Source organism: Festucalex cinctus, chromosome 13 (genome assembly GCF_051991245.1).
Source record: "Festucalex cinctus isolate MCC-2025b chromosome 13, RoL_Fcin_1.0, whole genome shotgun sequence".
Taxonomy (NCBI): Eukaryota; Metazoa; Chordata; class Actinopteri; order Syngnathiformes; family Syngnathidae; genus Festucalex; species Festucalex cinctus.
The window spans coordinates 309,928-327,366 of NC_135423.1; the positions used below are offsets into that span (position 1 = coordinate 309,928).

General features: G+C 42.0%; 1 protein-coding gene across 4 annotated transcripts; it reads right to left on the minus strand.

The window, feature by feature from the left end:
• Positions 1 to 1,918: 1,918 nt before the first annotated feature.
• Positions 1,919 to 17,089, minus strand: gpr4 (G protein-coupled receptor 4). Of its 4 annotated transcripts, XM_077541939.1 has the most exons (5): positions 16,666 to 17,089; positions 15,152 to 15,180; positions 5,381 to 5,876; positions 3,915 to 4,179; positions 1,919 to 3,016 (listed from the first exon to the last, which is right to left on the minus strand). In XM_077541939.1, exons 3-5 carry the CDS (start codon positions 5,507 to 5,509, stop codon positions 2,343 to 2,345), a joined length of 1,068 nt encoding a protein of 355 aa, XP_077398065.1. In that variant the 5' UTR covers positions 5,510 to 5,876; positions 15,152 to 15,180; positions 16,666 to 17,089; the 3' UTR covers positions 1,919 to 2,342. The 4 variants fall into 4 exon arrangements, with proteins under 4 accessions (XP_077398065.1, XP_077398064.1, XP_077398063.1 ...); XM_077541938.1 differs by lacking the exon at positions 15,152 to 15,180; XM_077541937.1 differs by lacking the exon at positions 16,666 to 17,089 and having other exon boundaries at positions 15,152 to 15,280.
• Between the last annotated feature and the right edge of the window lie 350 nt (positions 17,090 to 17,439).

The window sequence follows — 17,439 nt, forward strand, 5'->3', positions numbered from 1 at the left end:
TATATGGAGTGCAACTTGTTCCTTATCTTACCTGCCAAGAGGTCCAAGCTTTGACTTGGATATGGCGTCATGGTCGCCATGTTGAGAACTTTGTCGCTGAGTTTTATTAATCACTGAATTAATGTATTCGCATACCTGTCGGATGAAAAGTTTTACAAAGAGAAAACTAACACTCTTTAAATTAGATCAAAGGTTGGGTAAAGGCGACTAATTGCAGTTCTGTTTCTTCGTCGTTTAGCAGCTGATGTCGATAAGATGAAGTGGACAAGTTCGCGGCAAAGATGTTTGTCCGCTTTGCAAGTATCGATAAAGTTTTGTTTTTTTTTCTCCCCAAGTGCCTAGCGATAGTGACGTCATCTATAGGTGGACGACAACTGCCAATCAATGGATGCCACTTTTTTTCTTTTTGAAATAATTTCATAAATAGGATTAGGCCGTGATCTGTGCACTTTCTTTAATACATTTTTAACCCAAGTGATTCCTAATTATTTCTATTCTTTCTGTGGCATTATGTTAATCCAACACAAGATGGCGGTGTTTGACAAAATTCACTCAATTTCCGATTCGTTGGCGTTTTAAATCGAGTACACAGGAAGAACATGACATTGAAATTATTACGCACTACTTGTGACTTTTTTTTTAAGTTATTAAAATATAAGTTTATTAAAGTGTATTCAAGTGGTCAAACCAATTTCCATGGCGTTTTCTTTGTGGTAGGCAAACAGCAAAAGTCACGTCGACCAAAATATTCTTTACAGCAGCTATGGTTTGTTCAACATGAGCAAACTTTCCGTACTATGCGTGTTCAAAACGGAAACGTTCACTGACAAACAGGAAGTGACCCGTTTGATTGCTCAAGGCCCGTGTGGGGTCAAAGGTCCATTACGCCGACGTTCTCTCGACTGGCTATCGAATGTGAATGACGATTTCAGCGAATCCACTGTAATGTTGCGTTGTTGACGTTGTCTCATGCTGACACAGCTGTGAGGAAGTTGTGTTTCCCCCCCCCCCCCTATAGAGCAACCACAATAACATTCTCATGCTGGAATGGACCAGAAGCATCTCCAAGAGAACAACAACACTTGTTTAGACTCTGGGATACGTCGCAAGGTAAATCTAACGGCGTCTCATTCCGTGTTCCCCTCTTCATGCATGTCAAAACAAAAACAACGATATGGAAGTGATTTGAGGAGCTTCAGGTTGACAAACCGGTTTTTTTTACTGACGTCTTGGACAAATGGAGAAAAGAACTGCTGGAAAATCCAATAGGAATATTTTCACATGAATGTGTTTGCGGTTAGCAGTGCTGCTTTTCTGCTTTTGATCTCCAAATGGATTCTGGGTCACATTGGTCACGCTGGTAAGAGGAATAAATGGCGCCCGTTCTTTCGCCGTAACATTAAAACCGGTTTGCATTTTTCAAACATTAAGCCAAAAATGAATACAGAGTCGCTGTGCAATGACAAGCACGTGTTCGTCAAAAACATATTTCATACTGGAAGGACATGCGATTCTTGCAGGTTGCCTTCACAAATCTCACATTCCACGGACGTCATTAATTATATTTCAAAATGACAAAAACACACACAAAAATACCTCAAGTCAATATTTCACTATGTTGAGTGGAGCTGAAGGAGATATTTGATATTTGATTCTTTGCTGAATTACCGTACTGTAAAAGTGTGTGGGGGGGGGGGGGAAATCATAATTTGAAACACTGACTTCAAGTCCTCACCCTTTGGAAAAACTCTACTTTGAAGGGTTTTTTAATCTTACTTTGAAACTCTCATGCCTAATTGAAACCCGATAACTATCACTTACAAACCCTAATCCTGGTTTGAAACCAGACTTGCAAATCCTAACCCCAGTTCGAAGCCCGACTTTGAAACCTCACTAGTTGGAAATACATCGACCTGTCTAGCATACATGTCACATTCATTGGTGACATGACAGTATGCTTTATTCTGCTCACAAACAAAACAATAACTTATAAACTTGACTTTCAACATTACAAAAAACAAAAACAAACATCAAGTCGAGTGTCTCCGCGTTGTTTAAAAAGTGTGGATGTCGGCTGACGTGTTGGAAAAGTTCCAATGCACACAGGAAGGAATCCACGTCCGAAAGACGGCGAGGAAGCTTCCTGATTCCTTCCAATCAAGCGTTGGCCAATCAGCTGGCTTCCTCTACAACAGGAAGCGGCGGCTCCTCCGCCACATTTCCGTCAACAACTGCGCCGACACGTCTCCGCCGCGGCCTTTTTCGTACCCTTCGCCAAAAGACAAAATTGTGGCTCAACGTTTGGAACGTCAAAGCACTTCTTTTCTCCAGTCGAAAGCGAGTCACTCGCTGCCGGCGAGGACGCTCATCTGCAGTCGTTCCGCCTGGAGCGCCAGCGGTTCCGTTTTCTTGGCCGCCGGGGGCGTGTCCACGGTGACGGAGGCGGCGTTGAGCGCGTCGGCCCGCGACGGCGAGGACGAAGCGGAAGCGCGGCGGCGCGCCGTCAGCGCGGCCAGGGCGCGGCCCACGTCGTGCCTGGCGCCCTCGTTGACGAAGCAGTACAAAACGGGGTCGGCCACGCAGTTGAGGCTGGTGAGCGCCAGCGAGACGTGGTAGGCGGCGAACAGGCGCTCGTCGGCGCCGCAGTCGCACGGCTTCCGGAGAAACATCACGCTGCGCACCAGGAGGAGGGCGTGGTACGGCCCGAAGCACAACAAGACGATGAGGATCAGGCTGAGCGCCAGCCGCTGGATCTTGGCCTTCTCCTGCCGCTCGGTGGAGACGTTGCGGCGCACGGCGGCCAGGATGCCGCGGTAGGCCGCCAGCATGGCGCTCCACGGAGCCAGGAAGCCCAGGAAGACCCGGTACAGGTTCATGCCCGCCACCCAGTCCTGCATGGGGTACTTCTCGAAGCACAACGTGTGGTTGAAGCGGCCCTGGAAGAGCTCGTCGTGGAAAAGCGGCGCCGAGTTGGCCACCGCCTCCGTCAGCCACACGGTGGCGCTCACCGCGATTGCTGCACGGGGAGGGGACAAAAAAACAAAACCACGCCCACTTGCGTCCTTGAACGTACATCACGATATGGATTCCAAAATTGAAAATCGTGTTCCCTCATTGATCGCAAGCGTTACGTTCCAAAAACTACCTGCAGTAATGGAAATACGTCTTTTGGTTGGTTTTAATTCGATTCTTTTTTCGAGTGCTGTCAAAGTTAAAGCGTTAATCACAAAAAATGATCGCATTAATGCAGATTAATCAAACTATTAATTTTGAGCGCAGACGATCCTTTAGCTGACAGCAGCATGCTTACGTTTGAGATGATTTAGTTTGAGCCATAAACACAACTGGAACTGCGTTTAATAAATGTTTGTTAATGAATATTTGTTCATGTCAAACTATTGGGGTCATTTTTTTCCCCATTTTAAATTATGCAAGTAACGAAGTGATTAGAAAAAGAGGAGGATGAGAATGTGCAGTGGATAAACTTTTTTTTTTTTTGAAGACATCCTCGTAAAAAATGAACACATAAAAGGTGCTCTTAAATTTGGCAGTCAAAAAATGTTGATTAAAAAAAAAGCCTTTTTAATTAAGCGATTAATCAATATAAGATGCAATTAATCTGATTGAAAAATGTCATTGTTTTTTTTGCTATGATTTTTACTTTATTATGAATGACATTTCATTCATCATTGATGTTTTTTTCCCCTGAAAAGTATGTTATACAGCACAACATCTATTTTCGCCTGTCGAAAAGGTCTTGTCGAGACCAATCCACAGATGCGCGGTTGTCCCGAGTTGGACGTGGGGTTGGAGAGATTCGGCAAACCAAAACGCAAGCGTTACAAACAAACAAAAACGCAAACGGGCGAGGCGGCGATAAAGGAAGGAACACCGTCTTGGCCATTTTTGCGTACCTGTCTTGACGCGTCGCACCTTGACGAACCTGAGCGGGTAGGCCACGGCCAGGTATCGGTCGAGCGAGATGCAGCAGAGGAAGGCGATGCTGACGTAGATGTTGGTGTAGAAGATGAAGCCGAAGAGTTTGCAGCTCTCCTGGCCGTGGATCCAGTTGTCGCGCTGCAGGAAGTAATCGATCCACAGCGGCAGCGTGCCGATGTACAGCAGGTCCGCCACCGACAGGTTGATCAGGTACACGCCCAGCTCGTTGTGCTGCCGCACCTGGATGGATGCGGGACCACAAATCCAGATCGAAAAAGACCATCAAATGCTCGGAAATGCCAATCGCAATCGTTTGTTTGCATTCAAGCCATCAGCAGCCAACGAGCGTCACATCACGTTGGGATTCCGATTTCAGCTGTACAAGCTCTTCTTCTGCCCCTCCTGGGAGGCATCAGACCACCACTTCATACTTTGAGGCCACCTACGGGCGAGTGCTGGAACAGCAGGCAGCCAACAAGGACGAAAAGCTTTTGCGGAAGACAACAGAGGATCTGCGGCAGGAGTGGATTTGATTTTTAAAAAAATTTGAAATGTTTACACACCCTGGCAGAATTTAATCGATTCATCAACAACTAGTCTATCAAATTAAGTGATCATTATTTTTGACGTAAAGAATTTCAGCTTAACAGTCAACAAAATACAGTTTCTAACGTCCTCCATCTCACGCACACCGCTTATCTTTATGAGGAATGAAAATAAAACAATTGTTTTTACTTTGGAAAATAATCACCCAATTTTTTTTTGTCTATTTTCCAACATTTTACAGACCAAATCAGTAACTGAATCAGAAATAATATGTTGTGCATTTTCTACACTCAATTTGAAATCAAATGAACAAAGAAATTGAAATAAAAAACATTTTTTAAACCGATTCATCCATCAATCAACAAAATCTTCAACAGATTAATTGATTATTAAAATAATTCTTCATTGTAGCCCTACTGTAATCATAGCAAAAATGAACATTTATTTTCATCTTTGTCAATTCATTCCATACATGAGTTTTTGGGTACAGAAGATGATATGGAAATTATATTATTACATAATATAGATTATATATATTTGGAGAAAGTAAAAGTAATACTAAAACTAATAAAAACTGAACAACAGTGAAGCAGTTTTGAAACAAAAAACAACAAAATAAACCCGTTCAAAAACTACTTAAAACTGTATTAAAAAATAGATATTATGAAAAATCCAAAACTATGAGAGCCCTGCGAGGCGCGCACAATTGAAACCAAAACAAAACAAGCAGAAAGTTGAAACAATCTTTTGTCTTCAGCTGCTTTTTGCAATCCTTGCTTGTGTGTTTGCATGCTGACTTTGTGCTCACAGCAGCCCCTAGTGGCCCGGCATGCACACTGACGGCAGCGAGCGCGCTTTTTTTTAATTTATTTCTTGTGACTTTGTAGACGCTCACCTGCATGTAGGCGGCCCACAAGGCCAAGCAGTTGGTGGGCAAGCCCAGCACCATGACGATGATGTAAAGCGTGGGCTGGAAGTACTGATCCACTTTGCTGTCCACATTGCAGACGGAGATGTTGCACATTGTCCCCAGCGTGCGTGCGTGCGTGCGTGCGTGCGTCAAATCAGCCTCAGCTCTGCGGCTTCCTGCTCGTCCGCCATTTTAACAACAACATGGCGTCCTCCTCTTCCTCCTCGTCCCAACCGGCCCGAGCCCAGGCGTCCTTCCCGCGGCTTCTCATGGCGCCCGATTCCCGTCCGAGGGCCCGAAATTCGTCATCGTCCGCCGTCGGCGTGTGATTGGAGGAAGGTTGAATGGCGGCGAAACGGAAGCCGCCTTATGGCCTCGCGGGGCCCGAGTGGACCTCGTCAATCTTTTGGAGACGAGCGCTTGATGTTTTTTGCGTCTGCGGTCGCCGGCGGACGTGTGACGACTCGACGCGACTTCGTGCCTGCACGGAACACAAACATCAGCAACATCAGCAACATCAGCTACATTTTACAATATGCTTCAACATTTCAACAGCACGGCGGGGGGGAAAAAACAACAACATTTTATTTGACACATTTTAAAATATACAAGTCATATTTTAAGGCATTATTGAAAACAAACAATCAAAATAAAAGAAACTTGCCATTTTCAAATATAAAAACGTGATGTTGTAATCCATCCTTGGCTTTTAGCCGAACTGGGAAGAACCCGGAAGGTTCTCGATTGATTTTCCGATTCCGTCGACTCGGAGCGGTTATGGAAAGAGTCTAAATGATCCGTGGCTGTCATTGTATGTTTATAATAGCGTCGTTCATAAGCATGTATGATTTTGTTTGGTGAAACGTCTGATCTGAAGCCAGAGCAGCTCAAACAAAAAGAAACAAAAAGATGTCAACATGTCGTCATGTGTTCAACGGCCACAAAGCTAAACTAACAACGCAAGGGGCGGCGGCGCTCGTCTTCTTTGTATACTTTGTATCATGTTTACAACAACTGCGCCATATTTGGATCTTTCATCAACGCTAACATTTGTTCTGTATTGCAGCAGTTTAAATCGCACATATGGAAAAGTGACTTTTGTCAGGTCTTGTCTACACACAAAGAATGTCTGGAAAGTAAATCTTTGGTTATCTGCTGGAAAAAATAATAATCATGATTATTTTGCCAATAATTGAAATCACTTTATTTATTTTTTGGTACAAAACAAGCACATGTTTGAGCATTTAGAAATATTAAGACCGATTAAAAAAGCAATAGAAACACTATCATTATGTAAGATCCTTTTGGACCAAACAGAATTTATTTATTTATTTATTTATTTGTGTTGCAGTAGGATGATCTTTTTTTTTTTTTGGTACAAAACAAGAAAATGTTCAAACATAAAAAAAATATTGAGACAAAATTGTTTGAAACACGAGAATTAACAAAATGTATTAAATGAGTTATTTTAAAATGTAAAAAAGATGCAAATGTTGAAATTCTAACATCTCAAAAATGAGTATTACGATTATTCAGATTTTGTCATTGTGGAGTATGATCATTGAATTTGTAATTGATTTTTGATGAATCGCAAAGCCCTAATGTGCGTATTTGTGAAAATGGATCTGTAAAGTGAGCAATTCTGGATGTTGCCAGATTGTGACATCACAGTGGCAGATAGTTTCTCAGCCAATGAGAGGTGAGGTCAGCTTAGCTGGGGGAAAAAAAAAAAAAAAAAAAAGTCTCAGTTTGGTGACCCAAGCGCTGTCACGTCAAAGCCCAAAAGTAAACAAAGTTGCACGGATTAGCATTAGCTTATCATAATCATGTTTGTCAAAGTCGTCGACATGGTGATCGTGTTTGTGTTTGGCCAGATCGAATTCAATGACAATTGGACACTTGTCTTAAAAAGCTCGACTTTGCAGTCTTGAAGCTGCTAGCAAGACTTGAATGGAGCCTACCGGAAGTTGCATTTGATTGGACAGCGACGTCCACTTTATTGAAGACGACAATGAAAAACCAACACGCTGACCATCACGCGTGTGTTTGGACTCAGACCGCCCACTGAAACCCAAAGCGGACGTTATCAGAACCCGACAAGACACCGCTGATAATATTCCAAGCAGAGCACATTCTCAAAAATGGACATGGTTGAAAAGACGAGGAAGAAAAAACAAAAAGCATCTGGAGAGGGACGAGTCGGCTTCCGAGAAATTTGCTGTGGTGTAAATGCAAACATTATTTTCTCCTTTGAAAGAAGTCGAGAGAAGCTTTCAAGGATCAAGCATGTCAGCAATGCGCCATCTATAAATAGACGTGAGCAGACTCGGACCAGACTTGACCGGAGAGCCAAACAAAGACGGGAAGTCGGACGCGGTTGCGCAACGGCGACAGACAGGAGGTGGAACGCGACCGTCTCGCTCGCTATTCAACACAAAGAACCTGAGCTGCATTTGGGCCTCGGCGCCGCAGGTGAACCGCGCAACGTTAGCCAAGCGCTACAAAAGGCAGCAGATGCTCCAAATGAAACGGCTCCGATCAATAAAGGAAACGATATCCAAACATCACGATGCGATGAATACCACAATAGCAATCTCACAATACGATATGAAAAAGATGACAATACTGTAATAAAAACTCACAATATCGTGTAAAAAAAAAAAAAAAAAATCAATATTGTGTTTTTTGTTATCGTCATGATTTGCTCAGCAGCGCAAAGCATCATGCTCGATGTGTTGTTCACAATTTTTGCTCGTATGACTGATTTATGCGATTGATAACTACCACAGTGGCCAAAACATTCCTACTTAAAATTAAACTGCACTAATAAACTCACCACCAGAGGGTGCTAGAACTGCACAAATGGAATAATCACCTTTTTAACAGATGTGCTTCTTTTCGATGATGATGATGATGATGATATCGTGGTCATTTTAATATTGCAATATCACGATATTGCCGTTATCGTTACATTCCCCTTTTTTGAATTGAGAAACGAGACTCTACTTGTATTAGTGAAGAAATGCAAAGTATTGTAATGGTACTTGTAAGGGGACACAAATCAAGTATGTCAATATCAGCCTCGATTTGACGTGAATCAGCCACTTCAAAATGTCAATTTTGGTGTTGGTAAAGCTTTGGAAAGTATAAATATTGACGATACAAGTCAATATTGGACTTAAGGAAATGTCAAATGAAATGAGCGGTTTGTACCAACGATACGAGCCGATCATCAACATCAGTGATGATCAATTTGATCTCAATTTGATCTGTGTCACGAGCTAAATTTCAAGTCTTGATTTTGACGTAAAGACAATCAATATCGATGAGTCCAATATCAACAATAACACCATTTCCAAACTGCTGTGAGAGTGGATACTTTGCATGTGTTTATGAAATGACTGAAAAGTTATGACAGCACACGCACCTCCTTCCTTCCTTCCTTCCTTCCTTCCTTCCTTTTTGGCGGCTTACATAAATCCCGGCAAAAGCATTTGTGGAATTTCAGGTGCGGTGCCAGACGAGGAATTACAAACACGATGACATCACTCAGCTGCTTGAACGTGTCACTTCCTGTGTGGAAGTCCAAACTCTGGACAGAAAGCCAGCGAGCAAATAAATCCGTACTGAAAAGTTGTCAGGCTGATGGCACGTCATTTATTCATGAATCCCGTGAAAAACGTGCCGAAAACGTGTTTTGCAACCACTTTTGCATCCTGAGGAAAAATTGTTTAGCCCCTAAAACTCATTCAGTTGGACTCACTCACTATCGGCCTTTGAAATCCCCCGACACAAAAAGTCTCAAATTCAACAGGAAGTCGGCCATTTTGCTTCACACAAGCCATTTTGAGTGAATTCCCTCAGCAGGTGCCTGTGAAAAGGTAGAAAAAACGAGCCGACGCCACCAGTTTAACCGATGGGGACAAAATTTGGCGGACATCTCCATCATAACATGATGCATAAAAAGGTCTCAAGGACCCATGCTGGACACGTAACAGGAAGTCGGCGGCCATTTTGGTTTGAAGCGCCGACTGTAGAGATGATTTATGGGGCTCGTGCTTTGCCTGACGGCTACTAAAAATAATAATAATAATAATAATAATTACCCAAATTAGCCCCATTTGGAAGCAGGGTAAAGTAAAGTAAAAATAATAATAAATAATAAGTTTTAACTAAACGAAATTGAATTGAAATTACATTTCACCAATTGGAACAAAAATGGGCACGCATGTCTATCACAACAGAACCAAAATGTGTCAAGAAACTATGACCCAAACTGAATAGGACGTCAGCCATTTTGGTATGAAGCAGCCATTTTAATGGAACTCTTGCTTGGAATTCACACAAATGAGCATCGAATGTGACTGAATTGGCATCAAAAATAGCATCTGTGATTAAAACGAGCTCTGTTATCTTGAACTGAGTGTGATTGTAATCAAGTGTCTCGTGAGTAAATAGGTGCAAATAACGAATAATCGTTTCACGTCTGGCAAGGCCGAAAATGAACGACTTGAAGAAACGTGCACCCTCTGCTCATCGTGATCATATGAGCGCGTGTGCGTGAAATGATGTATGATACCGAGTTGGTGTCATTTTGCGTGCAGCCTGCGATTTGTGGCCGGAAAAGAGCAGCCGGCTTGCGAATAAGCGCACGCACGCACGCACGTGAGTAAAAAGATGAAGAAACGGCGCCTGGCAAGAAGCCGCACCTCAAACAAAGGACGCGAACCTGAATGGGAGGTTGCGCAATGTTTTGATACGCAACACGAGGAGAAACTTGAACTTTTTCACACAAAACTTGATGCGAGCGAGTGCAAGTGAATTTTGGGAGGCGTCACACTAACAAACCGTCCTCGTGTTGCAACGCACGCGCGATCGTGTTTGTCAGCGTGCTTCCTGTCTTTTTGTCCGATCGGTCGCTTGTGTTGCGGTTGGCATGACGAGCCGCGTTTTGACTTTCCCGTTGCAGTGCTGACGTGAGCCGACTCAACCGCAGCGACTTTACGAGCTCCGTGACGCTCGATGGCTTCTCATTTACTGGCAGTCCATTTGTGATGCCAGACGTGATGATGACACGTGTTGCTACCAGCAACAGATTCAAAGGTGCACACAGCCAAAAACACAACAGACACACAAGATGGCGGGGCACAGAAGTACCCTGTAAGGAAAGGCGTTGGTCCACAGTGAGAGGGATGAAGAGCAGCCATCTCTCCCTGTGGACGAACTCCGCCACAAGGAAACACTGGAGCTAAAAAAAACTTCAGAACTAGCAAATAAAAACATTTCAATACCAAAAGTAAACAGTTAAGTACTATAGAAATAACTCCAATTTCATGTTGAAACTGGTCTGGGGTCCGATTTTTCAAACTTTTTCAGTGGCACTAGCGAGTGTGGAAGTCGTTGTCATTGTCACCACGCAGGTCGTGACCTTCCTCACGCAAAAAGTAAGATCAACCTCTGAACTTGTGGACTTGTCTGTTTGAATGAAACAATTCAAATAATGACGTTGTTACAATTTCCTGGTGAGTCATCAAACTTTGCCATCATGCTCCGCCCGCATTCAAAGTCCAAAATTGTAACGTTTCACAATCCAGTGATTCAACTGTGGTGGCAATCAGAGAACTTCTTTTGTTTGGAAGGACCCTAAAATGGTGGCTTCCAAGCAAAATGGCTGTCTTTGTCTTTTCAGCCTTGTGATGGACATCGAGCGTTCAAACAAAATCATCAGCTGACATATTTGATGTTTTGTGGCAAGTCATCCAACTTGGCAAACACAGACAAAAAATATCCTTTGCAAAAAAGTTGTAGTAGCAGTTGGACTAAATCTTCAGGAAGTTTATCTTGGCACGACTTGCCTGGAATTGGCCCAAATGACGTTAGAATGGTCGCTTCAAAGCAAAAATGTCCTTTCGGGACCTGGAAACTTTCTGGCTGATCAGACGAACAAATTGTCACGTTCACTCACAATTTTCCAGCCTTTCAGATGCCAACAACAAAACTTAGTGAGAATTGAAACGTTCAAAGTTCTTACGTGACTGACAGCAAACAAAGATGAGTTTCCGAGCATCCCCGCCTGCGGAACACATTTATTTGTTGTAGCCGCTATAAATAAAAACCATTCAAATCATTAGTTTTGTTTCTTCAAGAGGCGCATGAAAGTTTCATTGAATCCTCATTGACGACAAAATACAAACATGAGCAGTCGGGAATTTCCCCATGCTGACTTTAACCGCATCGCGGGACTCATTAAAAGATTTCATGACTCATTTTTATAGTCCCTCAACTGTGCACTTGCGCAACTCGAGGTCAGAGTTCATTTCCATAATACATAGAAATGAGTGCGAGTCAACTTTTGAAGACCACCCAAGTCTCCTTGACTTCAACCAAAGTCGTCATATTGATGCTGTCATCGCTCGGACAACAAAGCAGACGATCAATTGCGCAATGTTATTGACGACCAACGTTTGTGCGAACCGTGAGAAAATGTCACGTTATGACAACATGTCATTCGTCATACGGGATGTAAAAACGCTCCACTTCCTTTAAAGAGGCAGTACAGGAAGTAACAGCTCCCGTTTAACGGGACAGAAAGTAACAACTTTCATCTTCTTTTATACTATAAGAGAAAGTAGAGGAAGTTATTGATCTCCTCCGATGATCGGAAGTGACGACTCCATCTAGCAAAAAAGTCACGTCTCTGCTCAAACATTACGTGGCAACGCTATTCCAACAGGAAGTAGCAAACTTCCACTTCCTCAAACAGGAACTGAAAGTGTTGTTAAGCTGGCTAACGTTGACGTTAGCCAGCTGTGCGGGCTGGCGACTTGATTAGGACTTGTAAGAAAAACATCGTCATCTTGCTGCTAACGCAAACACGCCGCGTTCGGAAATCGACGCGAGGGCACACGCACGTTGGCGCAGGATGTCACAATGCTTCAACAGGAAGTGGCATCTCTATTCTAACAGGAAGTAACAACCTTCCACTTTGTCTATCAGCAACAGAGACAGGAAACAACAGTGAAAAGAAAATAACAACAGTAAAGATTTAACAGGAAGTAACAACTATTTTTAAGAAAATAAGAGCATTCTTCCAAGACACAATGAGTGTAGCCCGTCGGCAGTATTGTGACCCGTTTTGGGCTTTTGGATGGTTCTGAGCAAGCCATTTCAAAATAAGATACTGCCTACGGGGAAGGAAAAAAAAGAAAAACGGGATATTCACCAATGCTCCTGTTAAACATGAGCCGTTTGTGGGCCATATGTGGGTGTGGATCATCATCATCATCATCATCATCAGCATTAGTGAACCACAAACGCTCTTAAGTTTACCTCGTCTCCTCATCATGACATCACTAAATGGACAAAACATCAATTATGTCTCTCCTCAATGACTCAAGCGTCAACAACAACAACATGGCGGCCATTCTGCTTGTCTCACATACACGTCGATACAACTTTGGTTGCTTTACTTTTAATTGGAGTTTTAGTGCTGTTCAAATTCAGCTTGGAGTCAATGAAGTCCAGCTTTTGCCCGCAACATCTGGATGGGATTTTTGCCGGATTGCAACAGAACAGATTTTCCACTCAACTTGCTCAATCTGAATGAAAAACGATTTGACGCAGGCCAGGGAACAAATCGGTCCTGGTGACTGACTTCCTGTCGAGGAGTCGCGGCCGGCGATGGAAGAATTGCGCAATCGGAAATCGTTTTTGCTGCTTTTATCTAATCGCCAATGAGACGTGACGTAAACACATCTGGCTGATGCTCTTCTTTTCCCATGACATCCTCACAAAAACGCTTCACTTTGATTATCTTCATGATCCATGTACACTTGAAGGCTTTTTTGGGGTTTTTTCCAGCTGGAGTCGGAGCCTGAGACAGAAGAGGCTCAAGACACACTTTTTTAGTTTGGCATTTAAATGATCTTTTTAACACTTTTTTTATTTCCCGGTTCTTTTTATCATATTGTCTTTTAGCTTCATTTTTGCCTTTTATTCGGTTTTCTTTTAGCTTTTAACTCTTTTTATTTTGTTGCCTTTTAGTTTTTAGCTGCAGTGTTTCCTGGCTGCCTTTCCTCACATGGTTTCTCTGTGCCCCGCCATGTTTTTGTTTTTTCATTTTGTTTTGTTTTTTTCCCCCAGATGGGTCTTTTGTATTTTTTTAGTTGTTTCACACCTTGAGATGCATTTTAATGTAGGAAAGGTGCTATATAAATAATCATTCATTAATTGATCGATCGATTCGAGGGAATTATGAACAGTTCCAAATTGCAAAACATTTATCTTAGTCATGTTTTTTTTTATATATATATCACACAAAGCTGGCATTTGATCAGGGGTGTGTTGACATTTTTGTTGTTTTTTTCTATGGGAGGCCATTTGTCTGTTGTCGAGTGTTCCAGTTGCAATCGGCGCAAAAAAAGAAAAGAAATCGGACCCGTCGGCCGCAGACGTCCGTCCGGCTTGGAGGTCGCAGCTCCAATTTCACAAAGCGAGAAACAAAATGCTATCAATCTACTTTTAGGTATTATTTTTTTCAACTTACTCGTCAATACTTAAAAAAAAAAGACAATTAAGCATATAAATCACATTTATTTCCCAGGCCTTATTCAACAACAGTGCTGTCATGATTGTCGTCTATTTGATTCAATGATGCGTCAACATTGATGATGATGATGATGATGATGACGAATGAGACTTACTCAACCAGGTCACAACAAGAGAAGTAAAACATGCCAACTTTACGTTACTTTAGGATGAAAACATTGTTTTGTGGTCACTCGTATTTCTTCGTGTCAAAGAAGCCGAAGCAGAAGCGAAAGGTGACGCCGATGTCGGCTGGACGACAAACAAGCAGAAGAAGATTGTCGGAATTCTGGAGGAGCGACTGAGCTCGCATTGTTGACTGTTGGGAACGTCGGGACACGTTTGGGATTAGCAGACGCGCTTGCGTTTGTCTCCCGCTTGACTTTCACGCCAAACGTGGGCCACAAGAAGAGCTCACCACCAGTGTTGACGTATTGTGATTTCCTAGGAAGGGTTGGCCAAATGTTCAATGGAAAATGTAAGCACACAGATTTATATGGTGCTACATATTCATATTCATATTCAGATCGATCGATCGATGGCTTGGGTGGATGGACAGACAGACAGGAAGCACTTTGGACAAACTGCAACAGCTTGAAGTCAATTCTTTTGGTTTTCTGAGCAGTTTGTTTGACATCTGAGTGTCGTTTGTTTGCAGTCGTGTCGCCCCGTGGCACTGGCAACAAACTATTTTGTGTTTGTTGTGTGAACAGCTTTTCTTTGAAACGCACACAAGCCGACCAGATGAGGACGATTTGAAGTCTTAAAGCCACAACACTAATCCAAGTCCCAACACAGAACTTGTCACAGAAGTCGCCTAATTGCGACCATTCAAAACAAATTTGTCTCCATCAAACACATTAGAAAGACGTTCGGTTTTGTGTAACGGCTTTGCTGTCTTTGTGTGTTTTAAAAATCCATTAAAAATGGATAAAACATCGACAGCTCTTGCTTGAACGCAAACTCCATAACAATAGTAATATTGTAAAAGAAATAGACAGAATTACAGCAGAATGTGTGGCAGCTGTATAGGATCAATAAAATGTATATATATATATATATATATATATATATGGGGCCTGGGAATGCTAAAGTGCACATGAAAGAAAAGCAATATGGAAATAATAGCAGCAACATTATTTAGCCGCAGATGAGCAAGTTTGGACTCACGTTCACTTTTTGGTCCACTTCCAAACAGGCTGCAAAAAAAAAAGCAAACAGCTCAAATCCAACACAGATTAAAAATAAAAAGTCAAACTTATTTGCCGCAGGTCAAAGTGAAAAGAATGAAGATTAACATGCACAAGAGTCAACGTGAGCTGAGTGGTGAGCGCCTGCACAGGAGAGAGCGAAAGAAGAGAGAAAACCAGAGTGAGGGAGGAGGAAGAATGAGGGAGGAGAGAAGAGGCGGAAAACAGCTGCTACACGACGCAACATCACTTCCTCTTCAGGGCTCCGACTGCATGTGCAAGAAACTTTCTTTACGTTTGATGCACACGACAAGCACGAGCACACGTTTGTCTTTCTATGGTAGTGGGGACATCTCATTGACATTCATGCATTTCCGAGCCCCTTACCAAAAACGCTAAGCCCAACCAAAATCCAATTCAAGCCTAAAACCAAGTCTTGACCCTCAAAAAGAGGTCTGAACTTTTTTCTTTTTTTTGATATTATATATTTATTATTATATTATTTTTATGAAAAAATAAATAAATACATTAATTAATTAAAAAAAAAAAAAAAAGAGGTCTGAACTTGTTGGGCCCACCAAAACGGCCCCAATGATAGACAATGATAAACCAGGAATATGGCACCATAATGTAATGGAACAAAAACAATGTAGCAAAAAGAAAAAACATATCATACACTGCTCACATACTCGCACAGTCAACAACATGCACACGATCATTTGTCCATCTTTTGAAGATGCTCGCCGACATGATAAACAATCCAAAAGGCCTTTTAATGAAAGCAATATGTGGGAATGCGAAAAAGTGTCTTCAAGTTGAACGAGTTCGTTTGTGGGCCTTTTCATTGGATGGTCCACAAGTGATGACAACTTTGCTTTTGAGTGTCGACTCCAAAAAGCATAAAGTCCATCAAACCCAATTCTGTTGTCAACTTCTTTACTCGTCAGGCAAATTTGGACTAGTTTTAACATGTGAGCTGAAGCTGGATGGTTGTCCACTAGTAAAACTTCAGTCTCTACTAGTGAGGAAAAAACATTACTAGTAGGGTTCATGTAAAGTAAGGCTGAACGATTTTGGAAAATTATTTAATTCATGTTTTTCCCCGCTCGATACTGCGATTACAATTTAATATGCAATTATTTTTTTCAAGGGCCATCTTCTCATGTATTTTTTGTTTTTTTTTGTGTGCAAACACAAGCAATAAGTTCACCTACACTACAATATTAGATTTATAATGTACTGTATAAATGTTCAAAATTGGAGCCTTTGAAAACTGCATTCGAATTGGAGCAATTTTTCAGCGAACAGACCGAAACACATGAATTTACCCATGATGCTGTGCGTGGGCGCGTGTGTGTAAAAAGAAGGTCTGAAGCCTCGGGCAACCGCAATATTCCAATTAAATGAAATTGTTTGCTGTTCCCACGACTTGTTGTAGTCTTGGGAGTTCCATTCACATAATCACACAGTGAACAAAAGTATTGGGACACTTACCGAGCGTCAAACGTCAAGAAAATGGCAGCAACAACTTGCTACTGGGATCTTGGAAAGATTGTCCAAAAGATACTGCAAAGTTCTTGTCCTGTCCCGGGCATGTCTTTTATGGAACTCGCGAGTGTAAATCACGCCCCCACCAAAAAAAGAAAACCTTAAGCCAATAAAACCGAATGTTGCAAACACTCCATTTCCGAATAACTCTTGCTACCAAAGTAGCAGCCGTGGCTAATGCTAATGCTAGCTTTGTATTGCTAGCGTTGCGATTTTTGTTGAAGCTGCTGGATATGCGTTCTCTGTGAATTTTCATAACTACCCACTTCTCATGTGCCATTACTAAAGAGAATGTTTGAGAATCATGCTTGCGCTTGTGGTCCAAGACTAGCAAATTGGGCTACAATCAAATAATTTAATTCTAGCGGTTTTACACCGTTAAAACGTCATTAGCAAGTAAATACTACAAGCGCATATGCGCCCTCTAGTGTTACATACAGTAACTGCGATATTATTTTCACCTTTGCACTTAAGTCAGAAAATGTCGTCTGTAATTTGGATGTTCTTAGCTTAACAGATGTCTCAATATGCATTTGACCTGTGCTCACATTTTGTATAATTTGTGTCTCCTCTCCAAAGAAAAGCTTAAAAAAAAAAAAAAAAAAAAAAAAAAAAAAAAAAAAAAAAAAAAAAAGCGCATTACGGGTTTTAGAAGGCTGGGGAAAAAAATATCAATTTTCTTAAGACAAAAAAAAACAAAAACAAAACCATACACAGACG